The sequence below is a fragment of the Ischnura elegans genome, chromosome 10, assembly GCF_921293095.1.
Source record: "Ischnura elegans chromosome 10, ioIscEleg1.1, whole genome shotgun sequence".
Classification (NCBI taxonomy): domain Eukaryota; kingdom Metazoa; phylum Arthropoda; class Insecta; order Odonata; family Coenagrionidae; genus Ischnura; species Ischnura elegans.
This window is the reverse complement of record NC_060255.1, coordinates 27,135,457-27,163,358: the sequence shown is the minus strand read 5'-3', so window position 1 is coordinate 27,163,358 and position 27,902 is coordinate 27,135,457. Positions and strand designations below refer to the sequence as shown.

Below are 27,902 nucleotides of genomic sequence, written 5' to 3'. Positions count from 1 at the left end.
TTTTTTAATTCCAAATATCACCGCAGCGGCGCTGTCTGATGTACATGCAATATGTATACCTTACCTCCATGCCTCCATTCTCTAAAATTCGAAAGGATATCGAGAAATCCATGGCTCCATAGGCCCATAGTGAAATCGGAGGCTCGGAGGGATGGATGTTGATGTAAATGACAACATTTGGACGAGGCAAAGTTTGTAGTGTAGGCGAAGGAAATGATAAATTAACTGCTTAGTTTTTTCATGAAGTTTTTGAAGTGTTTTATGTAAGAATAAACGGGCTAAATTGTTGGCGTTAGTATCAATTTAGGGGAAAATGGTACGTTCAGTAAGTTGTGTTGCCCTATTTGCTTTGGAACTTTTAAACTCGAGCTTCATTCCGTCTATCTAATATGGGTAAATACAAGTGTATACATTTTTTACTCATTTAGATTGAAGCAGAGGACGGGGGGACTCCCTGTGACAATAGCGATAACGAAATAGAATTGGACATCGGTTTCTGGAATAAAGTGTCATGTAAGCAAATTTCATCTGTCGCATAGTGATATAGAATTTTAGTTTTTGTATTTATTTCCTAGTGATTGTTTCTCTTTCATATTCTTTTAACTACTTCTGTGTTACTAATCTTCAAAAGTGAGCTTGACGAGATGAACTGGAAGTGAAATTAGATTTTTGTTCATAATTGTGAAGGTTTGCTTACGTTCATCTTCCGGAATGTGCTGGTTTTTTAGGATATACATAAATATACCTTCCATCGGAGTGTGGTGGAAAGTGAGCATGCAAAAAATTATTTATGAACAGAGATGGTCTTCACTTATCAACCATTAGTTGTTCATGGTTAAATAAAAACACAGTACTATTCCACAACCTTATATTTTTGCAGTCTACTAGTTTCAACGTTACAACGTCATTATCAAGACTAACCATTAGTTGTTAACGGTGTTCACAAGGGTTGAATCAATGCATGCATGCTGGAATTTCCTTCTGTTTTCTGCATACTTTCTATGTTTACTATTACGTTTTATATTTCAATTCTTTCTTCAGATAAGAACAGATATTGAAAGGATACACATTACTGCAATTGATCGTGAACGTGTTCAAAGTGGATATGGCTAATTTGCTCACAAGGGTACAATATTCGTATGCATAAATATTTTTGGGTTTAATTCTGTAGTGTTATTGGTATTTTCTCCGTAATTTTCCGATTTTAAATTCTAATGGCTAATTGTGTGAATTTGGAACGTTTGTTATATTGAACAACACTAATACATATTTCTCAACACCTTTTGTAAAATTTGTTGCAAAGATATCCCATGGTGTAATATTCTGTGATATATTGAAATATTTTCTGGTGGACTTCAAACTTATCTTGGAGAATGACGTTGGTATCCAATGACACCTTGATTTAGGCCGGTAGAAGCAGTAATGAGTTTAAAATGACCCATGTCTGATAACTTATGATATATTTTGTCATGAGACCGGCAATTGACACCCGATTTTTGACTCTTAGTAAAATCAGATTAATTGCTACAGGAAATTTTTTTGGACCAGGGTAATTTCTTCCCGTAGCAATGAATGATACTTCCACTACCATTCGCACTATAGAATTGAAATATTTCAGTAACATTACTATTTACAATACTTATTTAAATTGAATTATGTAGCAATGATGTTATTACCATTATTCTTGACCTGATGTATTGTTTTTGTCAGTGAAAGAGGAACACGAGAACTCTGTGCCTGTCCGAAAAATATACGTGTCCAATATTCATGGAAATGTAAGTTCTCCTTATCTTGATCTATTTTTACTCTTACTCAGATGATGTATTATAATAGTGTGTTTAATAATGATTGACCTTTTCTCTTGATAGACCAAGCCAGCAGATCTTAAAGAATTTTTTAGTAAATTTGGACCTGTTACAGATGCGTACGTTAGAAGTGGGAGGAGAACATCGAAAAGGAATCAGTATTATGCATTTGTAACTTTTGAAACCGCTGAAGCAGCTGAAAGGCAAGTTCATGTTTGTCAAGGATCTTTTGTGTTAATGCTAGTCTTATCTTTTCTATGCTAAACAGTAATGGAAAATTTTCAAACATTTTTCATGCTTACACTTTCTTAAGGCATGGTACACGGAATTGCGCAATCTAACGTACGTGCGAAGACGCAATTAAAATTGAGTCGTGTAAAGCGGTGAATTGCTAGAACACATGCGTGGATGCGAGACGGCAAAATAGCCTCTGTTCTAATTTCGTTCATGCATTCGCGCAATTCCACACCATTTTAGAAATTAATGCAGCTCTAACTTGCACAATTCCGTGCCCCGTGTAAAACGGCCTTTATATGCGAAGTTGGAAATTATATAAGAATGTAAAACAAGGGGTAAGCAGTGGCCAATTTTATAGTGAGATGGATAGGGTGTAGGTGGAATGGGAAGGGGCTAAGAGTAGTAGAAGGAATATGTGGTAGACGAGTATGTGACAGCATCAATAGGCTTAGGTGATTGAACATAGGAAGTTTATTTGATTTGTCTCTCCTCAGATCAGGGTGAGTGTGCATGAATCATTTGACATTGATTCATGTGTTGAGTTACCAAGCACTCATTAGTGTATCATGTATTAATGATTTACTAGCAACGTGGAGCACAGTAAGTTTCTTATCTAAATCTGATATGGCAATGTATTAAGAATAATTTTCTTAATGATATGGATACCTGGTAAATTAGCCCAGGAAATGACCTTCTGCAATACTTATTTGATTTCCTAGTACGTAAAGTGAGATGTCTTAAGATCATTCGTGACTGGGTGATATTTGTGATCTCATTTTAGCTTCCGATCTTGAAAAATGCTGCCCCCTTCACTTGCAAATGACCCCTTAGAGGCAAAATCTATATGTCTGGGTCCTTTCTTGCTCAGGACCTTGTATGGATGCGGGTGTGTGTGAGCTTATGAACCTGTCCTGGGGCAGAGCTCATTTGCCTTGCCACATCAACTTAAACTTCAGGCTTTGAAAATTTTTGTCCCAAAGATATTAAATTTTTTTGATCAGGAATGGAGTGTGTGAACGTTGATATGTGTAATAGGGTGGGCCGAAACAAGGTATTTTTTTCTGATCAAATTTGCCCTATACGGGAAAGTTGCGAAATTATATAAGGATCTCGCACACAAAATTTTTTTCAAATCGGATGATATTAACCACTGCCGCCTGAGCTCTAAATTTTAAAATTTTGCAAAAAATCAGGCTGATTTCAGAATCTAACTGTTATGAAGACTAATTTAATGCAAATATGGGATAATGGGTAATAATAAAGAGTGGATTCATGTTTATAATTTACAAAAATGAAATTTGAAGTTTATTTGACAAAATATGTGGTTCAAACAATGCCCATGAATAAACAGCAAAATTAGAGTATAGACCACCCGCACAACACAACTCATTTTGGCTTAGGTAGATCATCATTTCGAAAATTCCATTTTGGGGGCTAAATTGCTGATGAAATAATATTTATTTCGATTGAATTATTTTAAATTAACTTCAATCTTAATGATGGATAATGTACCTGTAGAGCTATTTTCAACAAGAAATTCAGCCAAGGCTGAGGAAGAGCAGAACCTGAACAACAAGCATTTCACTAAGTAGCTCTCTGCTAGTTTCGTGAATAAACTACTCAGAACTCACCACATCTTACCAGTATTTTTGATGCAGAAATCTTCGAAAACTTTAGTTCGAAGGTGAAAATGGTAAAAACACCGCTGTTTCTTTTAAATTATAAAATTTTTATCATCATTACTCAAAAATCCTAACATTGGTTTGACGCAGCTCTCCACTTCTCTCTCCTATCCACTAACCTTTTTATAGCGACGTATTTCTTCTCTTTTACATCCTTTATAACCTGTCCTATGTAACTCATTCGAGGCCGTTCCTTGCCGTATTTCCCTTCCTCTTGTCCTTCAACAACTGTCTTCATCAGGCCATCGTGCCTCAAAATGTGGCCAGCTAAGTTGTCCCGTCTTCTGCTTAAGGTTTTTAGAAGACTTCTCTTTTCTCCCACTCTTCTTAGCACTTCCTCGTTACTTACATGGTCAATCCATTTTATCTTCATCATTCTTCTGTGGCACCTCATTTAGAATGCTCATCTCAGATAATTTATAGTTGGAGTAGCTGCGACACCTTGTGATAATAATGTGGTGGTTTCCTCTTGCCTTCCACATCCCAGTACTACAGCCGTTAAAGTAAATGTTACCATGCCTGAAGTGCAATGAGTGTCGCTGCACTGACCACCGTGGTCTCCACCTTCACTCATATGAAGAAGAGCTGCTGCCCTCTCCCCCGGGTGATGTGAGGCTTGATTGTTGGTGGCCTCTCATCACCAAGTCACGGCAACTTCACAGGTTTAATGTATCATTTAGATGGCCTATCTTACCCAGGGATAGACCCATACAACCTTGGAATACCGCTGCTTTTTGTCCACGACTGCTTATTCAACAAGTAAACTCGCTTATATTGCAGCTAACCTCAATATCTAGAGGTTGACCCACCATCCGCAACACAGTGGACACACTCGGTGGCTTAAAGCTCATCCGCGAGTATTTTTGATCAGTTCTCTAAAATGTGATATATATGAGTCTATGTGTTTGGACCTCTCGGATACAATGCAATTCTCACCTGCGGCAATGGCTTCCTGGTTGTCTTCATGGATGGTAATATTTTTTGCTACAAGATGTTTGAGTCCAATGTCTTCAAGTAGTCCACAGACACAGGTGATCTCCTTTGACACTTCGCTTAAGGTCATGTACTCTGCTTCCATGGTAGAAATATGTCTACTTCTTACTCCTCCAGCTAACTGCTCCACCATTTTTCTTGTAGAATAATTTCAATTTTTTAAAAATTCGTTTCAGATATCTGTAAGGATGTTGTACTCCAATACAGTCCATTCTTGATAGGTTTTGGTTCTTCTAAAAAAATTTGTGGACAACATGAACTACGTCAAATCTCAGTTGTTGGACAAGTTGTAATAGAGAGCCAGTGTCTTCTCTGTATAATTTTGGGTGAATGAGCAGACAGCATGTTGCTTTTCTTGATCCTGTGGCTATGAAAGTTGGTTCATAACTTCCGTAGTCTTTTCCAAGTGGAAATGCTTCAGCCTATCCTCAATGTACATTTCTTGATCCAGGTACACAGCTCCATTATAATATCTGCAATCCTCATGGAAAGAATATTCTTCACCAATCTCAAGCCCTTAACAGAGTATGCTCTTCCAAACCCCTTCTTAAAGCTTCTTATGGCCACTTTTGTTCCAGTGAGATAACAATCATCCATGTAGACTCCTTATATGAAAGATCTGTTGATTTTTCAAGCAGGGATCTTCTCAAATTCATCTACCCTAATCTTCTCAAATTCATGCGTTCCATAGTCTTGTTAAGGTCCTCATTCAATTTTTGCCAGATTGATGTAGACCATAAATGCTTCTCTGTAGTTTGCATATGTAAGAGTTAGGATTCTTCACTTCCAAATGAGGTGGTTGTTCCATGAACACCTCTTCTCTAAGTTTTCAATTCAAATTAGCTGCATTAACATCTACATTGTGTATTTCCCAAATTTCTTGTCTTTCTCGTAATTTTTTAGGTTTTGCCTCAACTCCGCAACTTCCTTCTTTGCAATGCAAAGAGGTTCAACCAGAGAACTGTTCCCATTTCGCACATCCCATTCATGCCTTTTCATCCTCTTGCTTTGCTGCTTCTGATTTTCCAGCTTTTCCTTAAGACTTCCAAATTCAGAGAGATTATTAAGGGTGATATTATTATAATCATAGCTTCAATTTTTTGATTTTTTTGCTCTTCAACTTTTGTTAGCTCCATTCGATGAGTAAGTGATAACTCATCTCGCAAGGCCGTAAGATCTCTTTCAGCCTTGTGCTCAATTTCCTTAGCCTCCCTGAGGAATTTTTCTTGCAACTCTACAATTTCTTCACTATGTTTCACGCATAATGTTCGCAACTGTTCATGGTTATCTTTTTCCTTTTCTTCTAACTGCTCCTTCAGTTTCTGTATGTCTTTCATTCCTCCTCTTCTTGGTGATTCTCCTGAGACAGCGTAAGAGCCACCATATTTTCAGCCTCAAGTTCTTGCAAGTTATTTTGATGCTCATAGAGAAGATGATTCATCATCTGCTGGAGGAACTTCAATTTGGATTGAAGAGCCTCTTCCTATTGTTGTATGCCACTATCTTTATTTCGTAGTTCGGCCTTAGTTTCTTCCAATTCCTTTCTTGTAATATCCCAGAAAGATATTTACTTATCTCCTTAAATGTGAAAGAAGTTTCACTCTTCTCTTTATATCTCCTATTCTTCCCTCAACCAATAGCAATGAGCCGCAAGTTGCTCACAGTTTATTTCTGTGGTAGCTACCCCATCAGCTGTTTTTAGTTCCTCTTGAGGCATTAGGTGGTTTTTGCTGCACCGCAGAACCTAGTGCTCTTAACTGTTGTGTTCACACCTGCCATAAGAGCCTTTGCCTCAATGGTTTTGAATGATGCTACCTTTACTGTACCTTTCCTTTTTTGTGGTCTTTATTATTCAAATTCACTGTCACTTGCATTACTTGAGCTAGAGTTTGATTCCTTGTCTGCAGATATTGCTGTTCTTTTTGGTGGTCATTGGTACTTCCTACCCTTTTTCTGATACATACATCTTTCCTTCCTCTAAGTATGGGTATTTGCAAGCAATGTGCCCGCGTTCTTTGTATGCAAATGATACATCCTGTACAATTCTCCTTTCATTAAATGAAGCATTATCATAGTTTCTCCTGGAATAATTCCTCCAGCCTCCCCTCAAATTGTTATTTTGACCTCCCCTGGAATCACTTCTCCAGCCTCTCCTGCTTCCGAAATCGATACTTCTCTCAAATCTCGAAGCTGGAGCAGTGACGTTACCAGAATCATTATCAATTTTATTCAAAGACTTGTAGCTCTCCCTTCTAGCATCATAGGCCATTAACCTAGCCATAACTTCCTCCAAATCTATTTCTTCCCCTTGGTTTATTGGTGTGATTAGAACTTCATAATTTTTTATCGGGAGACCACTAATGATAAATATTACGATTATTTTATCTTCGAAATTAGCATTTGATACCTTTTATCTTCTGTTTAGATCAAAACGTAATATACGTTTATAAAAATGAGGAATACCGTATTTCTCTGAATATAGTCCTCCTCTGAATATAGCCCCCCCCCCCCTAATTTTGAGGCTTCAGTTTCAGGACAAGTTAAAAAAAATCATTCGAATATAGTCCCCCCCTTTCCTTTTACCACAGGCATTTTTGGAAAAAAAGGGGAGACTATATTCAGACATATACGGTATGTGCCTCAGTTGAATGGTGTACATTATGTTTCTGCCCATGTACATTTGGTTTGACAAGTCGGTGGCCAAGTTACGTATTGTCTTCAGAGGATGATGGATATGTGAAAGTCTTGAATAGACTTTTGAGACTTGATTGCATTTGCTGCGATAGAAAGAGGAATTTATTCTCTGTATATTTTTCTCTGTCAGATAAATCTTGCTTTGTCAACTTCGAGAGAGTTTCATGTAAATTACCTAATTTTAGAATAATATTCTTGCAGGGCAATGGGTGCTCGTCGTTGCCACTTGAAATTACGTGACAGAGTCCTTAATGTGAATGCTGCTAATATTAAGCATCAACCTGACAAAAAACGTGAGCCTGAGACATCTGTGAAGGGAAAGTATAGGTCGCCAGTGTTGAGGAGTGGCACCTTGGAGGAATTCGAGCCAGAAGATGATGGTTACCTCAAGGGAACAAGGCCATGTAAAATAAATGATCTCAATGATGATTGTTTAGGGTTTATATTTTCATATTTTACTTTGAATGAAAAAATAGCTTATGAAAAAGGTATGTTAAATTCCGTGGATATGTTGCTATAGGTTTATTAATTATACACTAAAAAGTTGTTTTGGTTGAACAGTTTGCAAGAGATGGAGATTGACTCTTCTTGACCAGTGGAGCAGAGTCACAAGCCTAGATTTTGATAAACTGCCTGACCTAGGAACAATTAATGATGATGTTTTGGGAAAAGTTCTTCAGAGATGTGGTGGGTCACTCTTTCGGCTGGACCTTCCTATATCTCACAATCTCAGTGGTGATGCTCTTCATTTAATTGGTGAGTTGCGTTATTTCACAAGAATCAGGCATTTCCCTTAGAGGATTTTTATTTGGGGTATCAGTTATAAGATCTACTAATTTTTGTTTATTAAATTTGATTGTTCTGACTCTGGTTTTCATGAGATTAATGTGTTTTAATAAAAAAAATAGGATTATATCAATTTTTTCTTGCTTCTATCAAAACTTTTTAATGTCTGAAGTCTTTTATTTAATGCTATTTGGTTTAAAATTGACTTGTTTTTCTATAGTAAATTGGTCTCAATGCCAAGGGAATCAGAAAACTGTGAAATTCAAGCACTTTTTTGTGGAAATGCGCCCTGTTTTTCTGATAAAGTTGCCAAAATCATCCATAATACCTCAACCTTATCAGTCGCACATTTTTTTCTCTACGTTGATGAAAATTATTCTTTTTGCTATTATATCTAAACTATGATCCCATGAACACCCTAACTAAAAGATTGGCTATTTTTACGATGTAAATGTTATGGTCTTTGTCTATAAATATGGACAACAATTCACATCGGAAGGTTAAAACCTCTAAAACTCATGTCCATTTTAATGGAGACTATGACTGAACGGGTTAAGTCAGGTACAAATTGACATGAACGATTGTCTGTGACTGCAGGATGACAATTTGTCAACATTGGTGTTTTTCGGTATAAAAGTTGTTATAAATTAAGAAGTTTTACATAAGAAATTATCGTCAGCTTTGATTTTTTTGCTGAATATCGACGAAGAAAAAATAGCTTATTCTGCAGCCCTCTGTGAGATCTATCTGCTTAATTTCTTTCATGAAGGAAACCACTGTATTCCCTCTAGAATTTAAAATCTAGTGCTTAGAGGTATTTATAATTTTTGGATTTTATTTAGTGGAGGGTTGGTCCAAAATAAAAGAATCACCTTCGCCTGAGTTCTTCTCCTTAATTGAGCATTCTTAAGGCTTGAGGCCAATATATGGTATCCAAGTGACATACCGTACTGGACACCATATATTTTCACCTCTAAAGCTTAAAAGAAAGGAGTGAAGCATTGGAAAAGATTATCACTGGAAGTGTATTGAAGGAAATTTATTCCATAAATCAGTGGTTCAAGGATTTTATATAAAAGAATGCCTATCTAAAGTTGAAAAGAAAGCTTTGAAATTTTTATTTTCTTAAAATATTGCTTATGGAAGATTATTTCATATGCTATTTATATGATTTCCCTAAACATGTTTAAAATCAGTAGCTATAACCATTTTTTCTTACTCTTTTTCAGCCAGTCTGTGTAAAAATCTTGAGCATCTAAGTGCACATGCACTGAGAGTGACAACTTCTGCTTGCAAGCTGTTCACCCTTAGGTGCAAGCATGTGAAATCATTGGTTTTAAGAGAGCCAATCAGTATAAGAGACCAAGATATTCTAATGATGTTCCAAAGATTTCAGTTGGAATCTTTCTGTTTGACTCAACGTACAATCGACGGAGTGTCTTTAGTGAATTTACCTCCCTCCTTAAAACATCTTGACTTGACTTCATGCAATGATGTGAACATGTCCCACTTAATCATTGGCCTATCTAACACCCCTGGTTTGCGTTCCCTCAAATTTGATTACTGTTCTAGCCTTTCGAAAAGTGATTTTGAAGCTGTGTGCTCAAAACTGCCCTTGCTTGAAGAACTCAGTGTGGTCAACTACTTTCCAAACTTAAACAGGAATGCTTTGGATCGAGTGTTACTTCTGAAACATTTACGGAAATTGGACTTCAGCATGAATGTTTTGGTAGACGATCGGCTGATTTCTTCAATATCTCTTGAGTGCAAAAAGTTGGAAGTTCTTGATGTGTCTGGTGAGTACATACAATGTTCATATAATATCAATTCCTCTTTCTTCCTCGTTAATTTTACTCCTTCATATGTATTTACTAGTGATGGGTCAATTCCAAAATTTTAAGGGTTCCAATCATGATTCTGATTCTGACATTTCGATTCCGATTCTGACATTTTGATTCCGATTCTGTCATTTCGATTCCGATTCTATCAATACCGATTCCATCGATTCTGACGCCATAGGCTACAAGAAAAATATCACTTAAAGCCAGGCAACAAGACAACCACTTAAAAAATTATTACTCTGTGAAAGAATTAGTTGACGAAAGCATCTTTCATATCATCACTATGTAATTAAACTATAATACCTAACTAAATTTCAAAACAGAACATACCTGAAAAGTGGTGTTACCTCATAGGCATTACTTTAGAATATTAGCACTCACGTTTAAATTTAAAATAAAAGTATCTCCTTTAATATCTATCTTTTATTGTAAATATCTTATCATTATCAGTAATGTCTCACAAATTTAATCTTCTTTTACGGATTTTAAATTTTTGCTCACAAAGCAAAGCATCTTCACTCCGTCAGGATCAAGCCTGTTGCATTTTACATCACATATTTTTCCTGCCACACTAAAAAGTCTTTCACTGAACACAGTGGATGGCTGTATGGCAAGAAACTTTTTCGCTACTACTTTCAGCCTTGGGTAAGAGATGAAAGTCTTCCAGTATTTCCCAGGGAAGGAATTTGCTGGTGCATTCATCTCTGATAAATAAGCTTCCACTTCAGCTTCAACAGTGTTTGCTACGGTGACTTATGGTACTTTTCCAAATGCATCATTGTATCTTGACCATATACCTGTCACAGGCTCCCTAGTCTGCATTTGCCCCTCTGGAAGTGGTGTGCCACTTAGAATCAATACAGTGGAACCTCATTCTATCATTTTTCAGGAGGATGGACGAAAAAAACAATAAATGCGGGAAAACGATCATTGCAGGAATGCTTGGCTAGGTTGCCTATGTCCCAGGAAACACAGCATTTTGGCTTGTACCGTATATCTCCGAATATAGTCCCCCCCCGATTATAGTCCCCCCCCCCCCCCCAATTTTGAGACCTCAGTTTTGGGAAAAATTTTAAAATGTAAAGGAAGGCAATTTTTCTGTGGTTTGCAAGTTAAGATTCTAGATTCGATAAAAACTATTATTTTCTGTGAAGATTAAGAACAAATCTGTTCACATATTTTCCATCACAACAAAATAACTATACCTAAAACATGTTGTGATCCATTGCATGTATCAGTAATTTATAGTTCCTTAACCAGATGTAATGAAGAAATGAGAAATTTTTTTAAGTATCCAAGGCTATTGTATTTTTTAAACCTTAACAAATTATTAATATTTTTGATTTCCAAATGACTACAGACAATGTCAATATATAAGCTTTAACTTAAAGCCCATAAACAGTATTGCATTTGGCCCTGAAACTTCCTTAGATCCAGTGTAACACACCCATCAAGTCATCACAAATCCAAGTGACCTGAAGAATTTAGGAAATCTAAATAAAATTGTGTTAAATAAATTATAAATATTATAAAAATATTGCTATCAAATGCCTGCTAAGCAAAACAATTAAACTACAGGACTTACAAATATCAAAGTAATAAAATTAAGAAATAAACTTTTTCCAACAAACATTAAAACTGAAAAAAAATTATATCAATTTTCAATGCCTCGTCGCGAATCATTGCATAAGTTACACAAAGAGCTTCTGCTCTGCATTTGCGCACAAATTCGACGATATTTTTCCTCTAATTCTTTGAATCTGCCGCATCGAAGCCCCCCGAAATGACTTCCGCGATGTATTAGCGCTTTGCAAGTGCTGTAAATACTATGATTTACGGCGTATTCTGCAACGGCTATTTTTAAATTGGCATCGAAACTCCATCTTTGAAGGCCTCTAATCTGCGGCAGGATTGATCCTCATCTTTCTACTTGATCCATCACCTCACTGTTGAACGTAAAATTATTTTTAATAAAGAAAATATCGCGGAAATAATTGCGAAACGTTATGCGACGTAATTTATCGATCCTATTTACCCTGACGAATTGAAGATATTACTCAATAAATTGATTACACTTTCGATGCTGAGTCGCTGTATTTCGATCAAATGCAGTAATGCCGGCGCTTCTGGTTTAAAGTCGTCGATTATTGCGCCTTTTCAGAAACAAATGCATCACCTATTGGGCATTCTTGTTCTGTGAAGGCGGTAAAGGCAGTGGTTGTAAACACGAACCGCACGGACGTATAGTAGCTACGGACGCAATGAAATGCTAAATCGTCACGAAAGGTTCACTTTATCTGTTTATTTTTCGCAATTATTTAAATCGTGTAGTTATTAAATGAGCGACGGGTACATATACTATTGATTCAATTCTAGTGTTCGATTAATGTAATGATAGTGTGTGTTTAGTTTTCATTTTAATTATTTACTGTTTTGCGTCATTAAGTGATCAGTGTCGATTGAATTATTCTAACAATACTTTTCCAAGAAAAATTAGCGGCTACCCGATGGATACCGTGAAAACGCATATTCGATATGCTATTTGAATCGGAATAATCGTATCTGTACAACATTTGTGGTAAAAATTATCTTAATTTCCGGTAAAACGTGGCAGTATTTACTAATATCTCCGATTATAATCCTCATAAATATACTCAAATAGAAAGACTATGAGAACATTAGCCATTATGCCGTTATTTATTACTTTATGGTCACCTTTAGTATGCTAAATTGGATTACACTCGATTATAGTCCCCCCCCTTACTTTTCCGCGGCCATTTTTGGAAAAAAAGGGGGGACTATATTCGGAGATATACGGTAATTATGATATTCGTTAAAGGATTCAAACAAGATTTTAGCTGGTTACAGAAATACTAGTACTTGATCGAGACACTTAGGTCATATTGTTGATTCGAATAATATCGCTTTCAAATATCCTAAAGGATCATGCCACCTCACTAAAAAAGGTTTGCTCTCCACTCAGCATTCACACTGCTCAGTGGCGTAGCCAGGAGGGGGTCCAAGGGGTCCGGACCCCCCACCCCCAAAATATAAAAACACTATTATTTTCCTTCATAAAAGAAAACAAAATATTGAAAAATCATGAATTTACAAAATATTTCTTTAACAAATGAAGTTTTCTCGATTATTACAAGTGTTAAAATTAGTTTAAAATCCATTACTTAGTACCATCTTTTTCAAAAATTTTCCCCCCTGGTTTTGGACCTGGACAAAATTCCTGGCTACGCTACTGGCACTGCTATTATAAATTTCTGTCGGATGTAAAAATTCTTATCCATCAAACGCCATTTCCAGTACACATATTCATGAGAGCAATGTGCATGTTATGCCTAAATCAACTGCTTTCGTCGGCGCAGTGATTGGTCATGAGATGGATCACGAAGGCCAAAAATAATCTATTATTTGAAATGTTCCTGTCTAATAAACATATTTATCATATAATTTAGGCAATGTGTAAAGCATGAACAATGTTGTGTTAATCGTCAGCGGCATGCCCACCTGACCCTCGGCTTCATCTCCCTATTTGTTTTCTCCAGGTAGCTCGCTCTACCCCCACCCCTACCAACATGTGCTAGCGGAAAACCCAAGGCGTTCTGCAATATTCACGTGCTTCTAGCCAGGAATCTTTTCTCCATCTTCAATTATTTTCAGTCCATCTTTTAAAGTTCTCACTTTTTTCTTCGGAAGGGCCATGGTCCAAAGACAGATAAAAATAAAACTAATAAAAATGAAACCTGAATTTATTGAACTCACACGAAAAACACTCGCTAGGTTGAAGTCAACTCATCCTGGAAAGTACGGAACCACTCGTACTGTTCGGAACTGATGCTATTGCTTACAGGGCACACAGAGCGTACTGCAGAGGGTGAAGCATGACCATATGATAGTGCCATGAACTTTTTTGTCCTAAAGATAATGTTACTTACCCATTTTTTTTTTCGGTCGTACATAAATTTGTGGTTTGAAGTACTACTGAAATCGGAATCGATTTTCACCTCGGCAAGTACTCTTTTTCGATTCCGGTTCTTGGCCTAGAATCAAGGAATCGATCCGACCCATCACTAGTATTTACTAAAACTGTCTGCACTGCAAGTTCCCTTGTTAATTTCATGGAGCTAGATTTAACTAGTGAGGAGATGTTACTATGTACAATGATAGCAGACCATTTGTTGCCTATCACTTAGGTATGACATAATCCAATCCTGGACTGAATCAGTGATACCTAGAGCATGTATCTTATTTTTCAGAATACTATGGTCAATCAAATTGAAGCTCTTGGTCATATCTAAGAAGATTCCATCAGTAAGGAGTTAATCATTTAGGCCATGTAGGATGTTCTTTATCTGCTCGAAAGAAGCAGAGGTTGTAGACTTGTCAGTCCTAAAGCTATGCTGATTTTCATGAAGAGCATTACATGAAGTTAAAATTCCAGAATAATCCAGCGAAACACTTGTAGAACAATTTTTCAAACAGCTTTGAAAAAACAGATAATATTGATATAGGTCTGTAGAAATCGTCTTCCATGTTAGAGGCTTTTTTGCACTCAGGAATAATGCAGGAATCTTTTATAGTGGAAGGAACTGATCTAAAGAAAAGCAAGAGTTTACTATGTCTGCCAAACGTGTAGAAATGACATTAGATGCAGCTTTTAGTATGGGCATGAGGATTTTATCAAGTCCTGCCAAGTAAAAGTTATGTATTAAAGGAATTTATTGCCTTTACGATCTCCGAAGGGTTAGTGTGCAAGAGGAACATTGAATGAAGTGAGGAGTGACTATGTTTATGAAGTGAGGAGTGACTACGATGGATGAAGAGGTATTTGCAGCAAGTTGTGAGGCAATATTGTGGAAGTAAGAGTTGAGCATATTAGCAATTTTCTCAGGCTCAGTGAAATTTTGGCCATTTAAGCTCATAGATGTTGGGAGAGTTTTATAGGATGAGGCTTTCATTAAGTTACTAATAACATTCCAAGATGACTTAATTTCGTTAGCAGAGTTCTTGATGTAATTTTCCATGCTTAACTTTTAAGTGGAGCAAGGGTTTTGAACTCTTTTCTGGCTATCTGATAGGTATGGCATAGATTAGGATCGTTGAATTTGTATTTGAACTCGGGTGAGTAGATTGTAGATTAATAACCTGCTTTCCTTGGCTTGTTTTTCCAGCGTGGCAATGCAGAGTTAAAGTGTATTGACAAAAATATTTTAAAAAGGAGTGAATTTATTATCACATTCAGAAGCATTAAATACATTGTCCCATTGTTATTTAGCCGGGGCAGTCACATAATCAACCTTTGAGTTTTCAGAAAAGATTCTTTGAATAGAGTAGATTGGAGGGTATTTATTGGTGGATTTACCAAAATCCATAGTCACCTTGAGGCCAAAGTGATCAGATAGACCAGTATCCAGAGTCTCATTTTGTAGTTTTGATTTGGGAATGTCAGTAATAAAGTAATCAATTAGGGACTCATTTTCATTTATGGGTTGTTCTTGTAGGATCAGTGTTGATCACGTGAAGACTAAAAGGAGTGAGCAAGTTTATGAAAGCGGACTTGAAGTCGGAACTAATCGCTGGGAAAAAATTTCTATGCATATTTTGGGTCACTTGGGTTGCATACTTCTACAGGATGTTTAGGTGACTGGTAGAGGTTCAGTTGGATGATTTGTTTATCCGGGTTTCATGGGGTAACGGATATAAAAAGCACATAAAATGAAGTATTAATCCTCCACCTATCAAAATAACTAACTAAGGCTAATATCTCATGGGTATTTAAGACATCGTAGGCTGTCAACTATAGGTATGCACAGGAAAAAATGGAGTTTATGCCATTATGATATTTTTTGGATAAAGCATGCTGAAAGTGGAGGTTTGAGAAATTTCCTCCCAATCATTTTCAGTTCTCTACCTCCGTGCTGATTTTCAGCTCTACTGTAAGTGGTCGGGAATTTCTTTCCTCCAGTGAGTGAGTCAGTTGGTCATGTGAAGGGCTTTATATGTTATGAGTAGGGGTGGTTGGATCAGATATCTCTGATCCAAATATCCGCGGATATTGCCACTAAGCAGATATATCGGATCCAAAGTTGTGGAAGACATTGGATCTGGATCTGAAATGTTAAATTATAGCTTCAGTGAACGCAATGCCCTATAAGAGTGGAAAGAGCTGCGATTTTCTCTCTGAATGTGGCGTCGCACTGCGGTGCTTGTCTTACTCATTAACTGTTTTGTTTAAAAGCTCTCACAAGGGTTGCGTAGCAGAATTTCAGCTGTGGAAAATGAAAAAAGAAAAAATATGACTGGCATATAGTGTGACTCTTCCCAAGAGATTGAACAATCATCGGGGGAATCTCAGAGTCATAGGATGATAACCACGTGAAAAGTAACTATGACGCAGATTTCAGAAAACCACCCTTGGCCCTCCATCAGCCCATGCCTCTTATGTTTATTTTTGTTTCCGAGATCACACAGACCATAAATCATTATCTGCGAAGGAAAATATCAAATTACATGAGAACAATCGAATCATGTTTCATCTCTACCCCGTCTTACCCGATGTCCCGACGAGAGTAAACTCCATTCTAGGTGATTAGTGGGCAAAGCATACTTCGAAAAACATGTGGAAGAATTAGTAGCTGGATCTTTTGCCCATTGTCATAATGCGACAGATATGATAATTTCCCCAGTATAGGAGCATACAGCTTTTAAAATTCCTGGTTGTATGAGAGCATAATGAGGGCAAAATTTTGGTCTTCAATTAGTTTCTGAACTGGCCACTTTCAGATGACAGTGAGCTTTGCATCAATTTTTTCCACCACTTAACTTAAATTGCATTTAGGTTAGTATAAAACTGCACTCAGCACATTTTTATCTCTTGCAAACTTGAATATTCCTAAATAGCCTGGAAAATTGTGAAATAATAGTGGAAAATCTGTAAGATGTAGGTAATATCACCTCAATATTTTAGTGTTCAGTGAGTGCAAGTTGATTTTATATCTGTTGACAGTAAGAAAATGCATCCCTTTATTGCCATTGGGCCAATATATCAGCACCCAATGGGTCTACAAAAAGTAATATGGACCAATCTTGACCACATTTTGTAGTAATAAAAATAATGATAATGCTGTTACTTTTTCCTTTTTAGAATTGTGCAACCCCTATCACCCTTCTATGGTTTCAAACCCCAAGAGAATATTCAAAATAGGAAAGATAACAGTGTGTAATAAACAAAATTAAGTACTGAAAATAATTAAAGATTTGAAATCTTGCTAACTTCCTGAAAACAGCCTCGGCAATCCTTTGTTATCCCACTCAAAATGGTCTGGCCCCTAAAGAGTTAATGTAAATGTATTTCTGCATCACAAAACTATATTTACTGAGTTTATTGATTTGTTCTTGGTTCCTTCCCCAGGTTGTTGTGCGTTAGCAGGAGTCACGGATGTTGGTATTAAGGCCATTGCTCAAAATTCCAGGGTAATTGATCTGTCTATGGGATATCTCTCAGGTGTCACAGATGCTTCATTATTTTCCCTGGCAGAAGCTGGTAAGCTTAAAAGGCTACAGTGCATAGGCTGCCCTGGAATAGGAGATGAAGGTACCTCAAGGTATGGTCATTTAATTTGTCTCACATGTTACTAATTTTTATCATTATGAAAGCTGATATTTAGGAGAAATATTCCTTACTCTTTCATCCTAATTCTATACCAGCATGTGTGGTCTATAAGTCATAAGTCTGATTTAGAAAATTTCGAGGCTTGTAATTATTGGTGATATTTAATACAGTCACTTGCCTATCCTATACCTGTGGCCTTCTTGACTCCCGAATACATAGTTAACATGATAGGAGAAACCTAGGTAAAGTGCAATAGTTTACCCCCTGATTTTCAGCTTTACTTCACCTAGTAATATAAAGCACTTCCGACTCGGTTCCTATTTTTCATGAGCCTGGAATCACCACATGCTAGTGTCTTTCCTCTTCCTATTTTGATCAAACTCTCCTCCCTCCCTATTCTCTGCATTACTCACTTCTTCCCATGCTTATTTGTTAATGACCCCTCTGTCTTGTTCCAGAAAAGGCTGATGTCAACTTAGCTTTGTACTCTTGATCATAAACTCCAGATTTTGAGTGTAAATTGCCAAGATTCAGGTTTGATGTGAAAGTCTTAACATTTTGAGGCTGACAAACAATTTCAACATTCCATTGTTTTCAAATTTAAAATACATGTGTGGAACACTGTAAAGTTTTATTTTGAACTCTGTGTCTATTCCAACTAGCAAACTTGCTGACCATTGCTTTTATACCACCTCACCGTAACCCATGTTTTCTCCGTGTTTGTGGGCATACGTTAATTACGTGAGGCGTTTAGGTTGGGGAGGGGGTCAAGCCAATTCTCACCCAATCTCATGTAGGGGAGAGGAGGGGTCCTGGCAAGTATCACGTAATTTTTTTCCGAAAGAAACAGCATAAAATTATGATTTTGTTATCTTAAATACTGGTCTTAACTAATCTTAAATAAAAATAATTTAACTATCAATTAAAAATTCTATGCAATGAAGCATAGATTAAACTCTTTCTAGCCCAGAGCTACATCTGGGAGAAATTAAATGTCAAGACTTCTCATTTTAAATAAGTGAACATTTTCTGATAAATCATAATTATTGTGGCAGCTAAATACTTTGCCGTTAGACTTTACAGCACAAAAGAACCCATAGTTTAAATCTTTCCTGGCTGAATAGAGCTGAAAATGTATGCATTTTTGATGTTGCTTATGTTTTTACGCGTTACGAAGCAATATTGGGTCAATGTATTTATGCACTCTAAAAATTTGCATTTGGAACGATATCACGTGAGGTTAGAGGGAGGTGGAGGGGGGTCCAGCCAAATCTCACGATATCTCACTAAGGGGGAAGGAGTAGCCTGAAAATCATCAAAATCATCTCATGTAATTAATGGATGCCCTCTCTCTAATCCTATTCTCATCCATTTATATTAACAGGAATGTAAGTTTCCCATAAGGCAATCTTGGTGTGAATGAATGGTTGAGTTGTCAAAATAAAAAGAGTAGAGGTGGGGAGTAATTGATAGATGTGTGTAACGCACAGGACAATTGAGGCATAAGTAGGTCATAATAAAGGTGCATGAAGAATGCACTTGAAATCTTTCATGGGCTGCTTCTGACCTCATCTGTGTTGGAAGTGGTTCTGGAATTGATGAAGGAGCAGAGGAGAAACAAGCATTGTAGGAAAGAAGAATAGTTCAGGGTTCATATTGGTCAGCTAAGGTGTTTGTTGCTGTCTTGGCTGGATGGCAAGAACTGGTACTTTAGTGGAGTTCTCTATCTTCTGAATTTTTGTCACATTGGTTGTCAGAGGTTGATGGTAGATTTGCTGGGATTCCACTGCACATCTTCAGGTCTAAGTACCATTATCAGAATTTTGGCTGCATTTATACAGCCCTAAGTCTCTTGCTGCTGCACTGTTATTGGCTGGTTTCTGGAAAATTTTCTTCTGAGCATTTGTGAGATGGTATCAGTCTTCCCTATTAAAGTCTGTTGGGATTTTTTCAAATTTTCTTTTCTTCACCGTTATCTTCTCTTTGAGCATTCAAAGGGTCAGTATCGCTTATCTCTCTAAGGGTGGACCCTTGCCACAACCCATGGTAGCAGAAATTTTCCTGCAAATAAAACTTTGCTACCTCGCTTTTCCTCTTGATAAAAAAAGTTGTAATAGGCAGAGTTTGGTAGGATTACAAGTGTAAAGTATGAGTGGGCAAAGCCTCGAGGATGTAGTGCATTGCGTGATTTTTCAAGTTTAATAATAATACATTTATTCTCTAAAAGACCATGCATAACATGTAAAGTATTTGATTTGTAAAGTTTGATATAGTTATATTTCATTTACATATACATATTTTGAATTAAAGTTTGTAAAATTTGATGTAGATATACATATTTGCAAAGTGAACTAAATTTTTATTCTTTTCTTGAAAATTAAGTTTTTTATTTCATTGTCTTCTGGGAAAGATTCACCTTTTGATTATATTTGTTCTACTGTGATGTGCTTTAAAATTCTCATTTTATTTATGTTAATTACGTCTGTATTCATTAACTTACCTCAAAGTTGTCTGCATGAAATTCGTGTAAAGAAATTTTTATGTTTTATTACGTGCACATATTCCCATGTCTGTTGTTTAGCAAAATATTTTAAACCCTTTTATGACTGTTTCACAATTGTTTTTCTATGAATACTTTGCAGGCTTATTTCTCTCTGCTTGGAACTTGAGTATTTAGATTTAAGTGGATGTTCCAATATCTCTAAGGATACATCTGACATGGCTGTGAAAACATTAAGTTTGAGACCAGATGCCAAGAGGCTGCATCTGATTCTTGGAGGTAAATATGTTATTTTCAATGCTCTAATCACCTATTACACAGAGTGGTTATATCAGTCCCTGCTTATCTTTTTTAGGAACAAAAGTTACAGATAGTGAAATCCCTGTACCAAACAGCTCTCTGAAGGTTTCTTTGGTGGATAATTGCGTTGAAAGGTTCAAACCAGATTTCAACCACGATGGTTTGTTTGGTTCCGAGGAAGATGAGGAGGACTATGACTTTGGTAAGTGAACTCATCTTTATCTATTTTTTTGTGAAACCCTTAAGTGAGAGAGAGGATTGCAGTGTTTCACCACTTTGGGAAAATTATTTACAGTGACTTCCAGAGATGATTAGCTTCAATAGCTGGGAATATTTATCAACTTTTAAAAAAGCTGTATGGCAGTAAAGATTTTTCATCTTATTGATGTACATAATTTTAATGAAAATTTTGAAATATAATATTCAATTTATTGGATATTTTTTAGTTAATACCATCGGAAACCATTTTCCTCAACACTTTTAGCATGCTGAACATATTTAATCATTACTCTCACGATGTGATTTTCCTAATGTGATCTTTACATACTCCTTTAATGAGGCCTCATGTTTTAGAATAACATAATTATTCTAATTATCATCAACGATTTCAAGGTAGGTTTGAAAGGAAGCCTAATGGTCATCCTTTTACCTAGCATTATTTCTCCTCATTTCCACAGCATCCATGCCTACTTCTTGAATGATTAATATCTTTTCTATCACTTCTTCCTATGGTTCCACTTTGACGTGATATACTGTGTTGCGATCCACATCAGTATCTTAACTCTTTGCATTCAGAATTAGGCAGCTTGTATACCAGTAATCCACATGAAATATAATTGTCAGATACCGTGAATGGAAAATTATGCTGGTCGAGTGTCACTTAACTTACAATATGATAGTGAGCTTGGCAATGTTGAGTGTCACTTGACACCTGAGTGGAAAAGGTTAACTGGCCCTTTACTTGAACTGTTTCATGATGTTCAAGCCAAGGCAACCAATAGGGGAGATAAGTCATAGATATTGAAAAGTAACTTCAAAATGCCACAGTGGTCCTGAAATCTCAGAGAACATGAAAATTCTCAAAAATTGACAAACCAGTAGCAGCATCCTTCCCCTCTGATTCATGTCCTTTTTTTACGAATTTCATGGTATTAAGTGGATGAAATGCTATTATCAGGTTATTTGAAGAAGAAATATGGGTACTTGCAAATTTGTGTTGTGAGTTGCCTCCTGCATATGGTGATAAACCTAAGGAGCACTGTATTAAATAAAAATTAATTATAAGTAATTAATTAAAAATGTAAAAAATGGCATATTGAGGTTTCATGCCATAATTCATCATAATTATTTGCCTTAAAATATGATGTCGCTAACTGGAAAAGTAAATATGGTGGACTCTAGATTATCCGACTGCGGTTTATCGGTGGTGTGGATAATTTCCACTCTCACTCAATATTTCCACGATCTTTATAAAAAATAAAACTGAATGAAAAATCATTGGAATTACTGCATTTTAATGCTAAGATACATCAGCCTTGTTATTTCCATTAGAATCCCGATTGTATAACGGAAGTAGTCTCGCACTAGCTGCATTCACGGGAGCTCCGTGTTCATGTTTTCCAAGCCTCGCAGTGTGCGACCGCACTCCGTGATCACGGATAAACCTCCCTCAGCAGTTGCAACCCAGGCAACTTGTGCGAGACCCGACTACGTGGCCTGGTATGTGAAAGTGTAGTTTCCGATGTTGCACAGTGGTTATGAAGCATTCGTGCAAACCACTTTTCAGTATCCGTGATCACGTGGTTTTCAAAACCGGGTCTTATATGGAGTAGTAATAATAAGAGTGCAACCATGTTATCGCCGCCAAAAAGATTTCGAACTGGCGAAGAAAGCTCTCAGTCAATCCGGCAAGCACTCTTAAATAACAGAATACAGTCATCCCCCGAGTTACGTATGTCTCGACTTACGCAAATCCGTACTTACGTAAGCGATAACCGTATTTCAAATGATTACGTTAATTTACGAATTCGAGCGCGAAGAAGTAGATATTCGCTCGTACAACCCATGGTAGAAAAATATCAAATTTTTATCTAGTTTTTTACATGCTAAAAATAACAAAGTGACCCATTTTTGTCATTCCTCGAAGGAATTTTCATTTATTTCTGTAGAAAAATCGCTTATAAATCCCAAGTCAGCAATCAACATGAAAATTCGCTGTTCTAGCGATGGATGTGGTTGCGCTCATTCCTGTACGATACAACTTGTTATACAGTATGCACACCCGAACTCCGACTTTCAACTATTTAAAAATTGTACCCTTAAGTTTGGACATTTCCATCAGTGGAATTAAAAGAAAATGAAGTTCAAGGAGAAATCTTTATTGTGGAAAAGAATTGTTTAGTACCCACGTAACGGCGTTGAAATTTTGAGTGTTGGCAATGAACGCCGCGAAAAAGTTAAGAAAAAGTTGATACATGATATTAATTGCGTAATTGTTTACATGTTTCTGGCGGAAAATTTTATTAAGCTGCATTTTCTCATATTGTGTGCAACTGTAAATGAATATTGCGTCATTGAAAGATTTTCCCCACTAACTTTGTTGCATGTTAATGACGGAGTTGGCTGAATAAAAGCTCACTTTTAATTAGCTTCGTGCTTTGGAAATACTCTTCGATGTTTCCAGCGAAGTAAATATTCAAATGATGATATTTTCACGTTATTTTATTGAGATATGAGAGAATGAAAGTATGTTTCCGTGCGTGAAAGAATGAGTTTATGTGCGTGTGAATGTATCTAAGAATATAGTAATATACTGGCATTTTTTTGTGTGTTGAAAGCTCGTAATCCTAGACACTCCTACTATGTGTATTAACTGTGGCAGTGAAACCACCAGATTCATCGATCAACGTAATGCATAAAAGGCAGAAGATATAATGATTAAAGGTAGGTAGACAATGCATTCTTTGGGCCCTTAGATCGCAGTATAACATAATTAATGAATTTAAGTATTCAGTTTAGTAATGTAGCGTTGAGATACCGTACTTTCCCGAATCCATGCGATCAGTCAACTCTGGGAATAATATTACGCATTTTGATTGGCAATGCTCGAGATGCAACTCTCAAACTATATTAATGTTTATCGATTTTGTATCTAATAACGTATGAATATGCGGTAGAGTTCATGAATATCGCAGTGAATTCAATGAAACTTCACCGAGAATTTACCGCGCATTTCTCCGCGCCGATCGCAATCTCTGAGGCACTAACTCAAAGGTTCGACTTACGTAAATTTCGACTTACGCAGAGTCTGCCGGAACGCATCTCTTACGTAACTCGGGGGATGCCTGTAACAGCATAAATAATAATATGTTGCTTGCTTTACGTAAATCATGAACATAACAAGACATGAAAGTGAACGTTTGGTTTATCCATGTTTTCTGATTATTCGTGCCATCTCTCCCCATCATTAGCCTGGGTAATCGGGATTTGCGCTGTATGTAACATCATTTTTGTTTAAATTACGAAAGCTGGAATGAAAAATTCTGATAGATGTTATAAATCAAAACATGAACCACATCCTTATCAACCAAAACTTGCCAAATTATATTTACTGATGTTAGTTGATAAGTTTTGCCAGACATTACTAAGCATTTTAGGGAAAATTGGCTAAATGAGATACATGATTGTCCACAGACACTCATAGTTTTTAATATTTAGATAAAGGGAGCCACTTATGAAATTTGGAGTTAGTTTTTATGTATAGTGGTATGGTATGGAAATGGACAGCAGAAGGGAACCCAAAAGCAATAAATGCTTGATTATCCTGGTGGGGAGAGGCAGCACGAATAATTGAAAAATGCAAATAATGCAAGCTTTCACTTATATTTCCTATGACGTTAATCATTTATGCTAGTCATACAATATATAATTATTATTTTTGAATGCAGTATATAATTTCAGATTTTTTTAAGGACTCATTGAGAGCTTTCTTCACCCAGCTTCAGATCTTTTTAGAAGCAATAAATGAAAGTATCTCCTGGCACTAATGCATGTTTTGAACAGAGCCCTTTGCAATAGCTATGTTGCTGATAGAAATGATGGAAGGGATTGTCAAATACCGTATAAGCGTGTGTAAGAGGCACACCCCTATTTTGAGCATCGAAGCTATAAAGAAAAAAACATTAGCGGCATTTTTTTATCCTATCGTGCGGTGTTGCAGATGTATGCCTGGAATTTCGACAATTATCTAAATTTCCTCTTTCATTGCTAATTGAAAGAGGAAATTATGATAACTGCGACGGTAATAGCAGCATAAGAGGAAGTAGAAAGAGTTCTGATCCTCTCTTCGCATACGCCGTTGCTCTACAATGCTGGTCCTACTCACGAACAATTTTGTTTAAAAGCTCTCGCAGGAGTATTGTAATAGAATTGCAGCCGTGGAAAATTTTAAGGCAACACACAAAAGGCAAATAGCATGAACCTTCCCAAGAGATTGGACAACAATTGGGGCAATCTCAGCGTCGTAGGATAATAACCTCGTCGCAGATTTAACGGAACCACTCTCAGCCCTCCATCAGCCAATGCCTCTGTGGTTTTTTCCCTTTCCGAGACCCCAGAGGAAAATATTAATTTACAGGCGAATAATGGAAACGTGTTTCATCCCCACCCCATCTCATCAACTGACCTTTTTCGGTCTCAGGTTCAATTCTCCTAGTTTCTGGAGGCCCAAATGCTTGGTGAGTCACCTACTGAGCTCGAAGATATCTCGATATCTTTCAGCAATTGTATGACACGCACGAGGTTCTAAAAAGAATGAGACCTAACGCGACGTATATCTGACAGTATTTAAGTTTTTTAAGCTCTAAATGATTGACACAAAGATTTATAGTTAAACTAGTTAAACAAGGATACTAATATTCAACATAGTCCAAACAGCACAATTTTGGAAGAAACAAGCGTAGCATAAGCACATTCAAACAAGACAAGACGGACTGGAAACTTCAGGCAACGCAAACTGCGCATATCACATTGCTGAGCCTTCGCCCCTTCGCTTTGAAGGCAACAACGTCACAAGCAAGATCGGACGTGTTCTTCCCTTGCTCCTTCACTCATAGCCTCGTAGCTTCAAATGCGGAGGGGAGGGAGTGCACTCCTTCCCCTCGACCACTCCTCCAGCGCTCTTCACTTAAAATCATTTCCGATTTCTTCTATCCACCATTTAGTCCATATAATGAACATACACATTTGAATTTTTTAAACGGTAGGTTTTGACACCAATATAATTTACAGTTGCAAAAATCCTCATATTAACGTCTGAAGATGATTTTTGAAAAATCAGGTCCTCAGCGTAATGGAAAATGCTAGGCAATACAGATGTTTACTATTAACCAGGTATGTCCTTCAAAACTACGCGTTTATTGACGTTTGATAAGCGTTTACTATATGCAGTATAAATGCTGCGGGATGCCCACTCGTAGCAGTAAATTTAGCGCGCCCTCAGGAGCGAAAAACCCAGTGCGATCTTTTCCATGTTCACCTCTGGGGTACCGACGTGACGGCGCGATGCTTACAAGAAAAGCAAACAGGAGCATTTTAAAAATACGTCACTAAGGGAGAAACTCACCTGCCTGCCGCTTGTTTTTGACCCAGGGGGTCAGATGACTGACTAACGCTAAAAACCAAGGCCACTCAGTTCCCCTTGTACTTGCGACTGGTGAAGGGGAGGGGGGGAAGATAAGAAGTTTGTGTGAGAGGCGCTCCCCCATTTTCGGCTGCAATTTCTGGGAATTAAGGTGCGCCTCTTACACGCGCTTGTAAGGTAATTAATTACTCAATGTTTCTCTAGCCCTTTTTAAAGACCCGAGTCCTTACGGAAGTATTGCGATAGGAGTCAGAAAAACAAAGTTGCAGAGGCTGGCCATAGACATATGTAGTTTTGAGTATCAAAACTAGGAAATGTGGTGAGAAGAGTTACCCAGGAGAATGTAATGTCCATTTCTATTATTTGAACTTTTATCTTATTTATTTTTAAGGCTGGGTTGGTTTCACTGTTCCCAGGATTTGAGTGGCTACCTTAGTCATTAATGTTGTCATAAACATTAACAAAAATAAAATTGTGTATGATCATGATATGGAAATATTTTTTTAAATTAGTGCTGTTAGTAATGAGAAAATCCTTTTATTTTTGCACAGATCCTGATGAAGACATAGACGATGAATATGGATTTGACTATGGATTTGACTCAGATTCTGATGGCAGTGATTATTTAAACAATTTTGTTTGAGAAATGATTTATTCTTACCAGAAAAGTGTTTTCTTCTAGTTATATGATGCCCTCCGGTGCTAATATCATGGCACTTTGGAAGGCTTTCTTATATTTTTATGTGGTTACATGTCATTCCGTCACAGCCATCACTTTAGGATGATCTTGTATGTTTTTGGATTCATATTTCAAGAAAATGTTCCAGCATTTAAGATATATCAGGTTTTGTGATCTGAAGATTAAGCACAGATTAAGGAAAGTCTGTTTCAAAAATTTTGTTTGTCAAGTTTTTAATGAGTCCAATAAGTATGCTAATTGACTCAGTTGAAAAATATGTATTATCTCTGCATTTCATGATTGGAATCTGGTTGTTAATTCATGGTGAAATGTCCTATAGAATGTATTGCTTAAGTTTTTTAATTGCCATTATTTTCTTAGGTAGTAATTCTTGTGGTTTGTACTTGAATTATGCCTACTTCTACCATCTTGTTTATAAACTCCAGGATAGCAAAATCTATTTTGTTTCTGTGAAGTTGTTGCATAGTGAAATATTAAAACAAGGGAACACTTTAACTTTTATGGAAAATCTGGAAGTCAATTCCAATGCCATTTGAATTGTTAATTATTGGTGGTGACCCAGTTTAAAGGTTGAATTCATTGGGCTCACCATTACTCATTTTAACTATTTCTGAAAGTCGAATAACTTTGTCCATGAGTGTGAGAGAAAAGATTGCAGTTCCATTAAAAAAGTTTTAAAATACATACAATCAAAAACCGTCACTCAGTGGAATGATTACATAATTATCTAAATGTCTTATTTCCGCCTTGAAATCTGTTTTATAAAGTTTGCTTTGTAGAGAATAATGTTGGACTTCAGTGAATTTATTATTTTATTATCCAATCGAACTACAAGCTGCTATTTCATTTTAGCTTCTTATGGAGGATATTTCATCTGCTAATTACAACCCACAAATTAATAATCTCCTTTCTACCTTTAATTATGCTAACCAATGTGAGGTATCAAAAGTTATATGATATCATTGTTATCTCATTAAGAATAAAATCTGTGTGACATTTTCCCATTTTTTACAAGTTTTTTCCTCTTCTAATTATTTTTTTCACTTGAAGCTAATTATAATAATCATTCTCTCAGCAGAGGAAGGGAAAAAAGTATAAT

General features: G+C 36.6%; 1 protein-coding gene across 4 annotated transcripts; it reads left to right on the top strand.

The window, feature by feature from the left end:
- The first annotated feature begins 66 nt into the window (after positions 1-66).
- On the top strand, positions 67-27,802 carry LOC124167332 (putative RNA-binding protein EEED8.10). 4 transcript variants are annotated; one of them, XM_046545319.1, is made up of 11 exons: positions 67-325; positions 429-513; positions 1,711-1,775; positions 1,869-2,008; positions 7,613-7,899; positions 7,973-8,167; positions 9,427-9,993; positions 17,462-17,654; positions 20,305-20,441; positions 20,518-20,664; positions 20,758-20,898. In XM_046545319.1, the coding sequence occupies exons 1-11, from the start codon at positions 314-316 to the stop codon at positions 20,775-20,777; spliced, it is 1,848 nt and encodes a 615-aa protein (XP_046401275.1). In that variant the 5' UTR covers positions 67-313; the 3' UTR covers positions 20,778-20,898. The 4 variants fall into 4 exon arrangements, with proteins under 4 accessions (XP_046401275.1, XP_046401274.1, XP_046401276.1 ...); XM_046545318.1 differs by lacking the exon at positions 20,758-20,898 and adding an exon at positions 26,655-27,802 and having other exon boundaries at positions 68-316; XM_046545320.1 differs by lacking the exon at positions 20,758-20,898 and adding an exon at positions 26,655-27,802 and having other exon boundaries at positions 68-325; positions 7,613-7,815.
- The last annotated feature ends 100 nt before the right edge of the window (positions 27,803-27,902 follow it).

Coding starts and splice junctions, on each gene's coding strand:
- LOC124167332 (XM_046545317.1), top strand. Junction 1,776..1,868: donor TGTCCAATATTCATGGAAAT/GTAAGTTCTCCT, acceptor TTCTCTTGATAG/ACCAAGCCAGCAGATCTTAA. Junction 2,009..7,612: donor ACCGCTGAAGCAGCTGAAAG/GCAAGTTCATGT, acceptor ATATTCTTGCAG/GGCAATGGGTGCTCGTCGTT.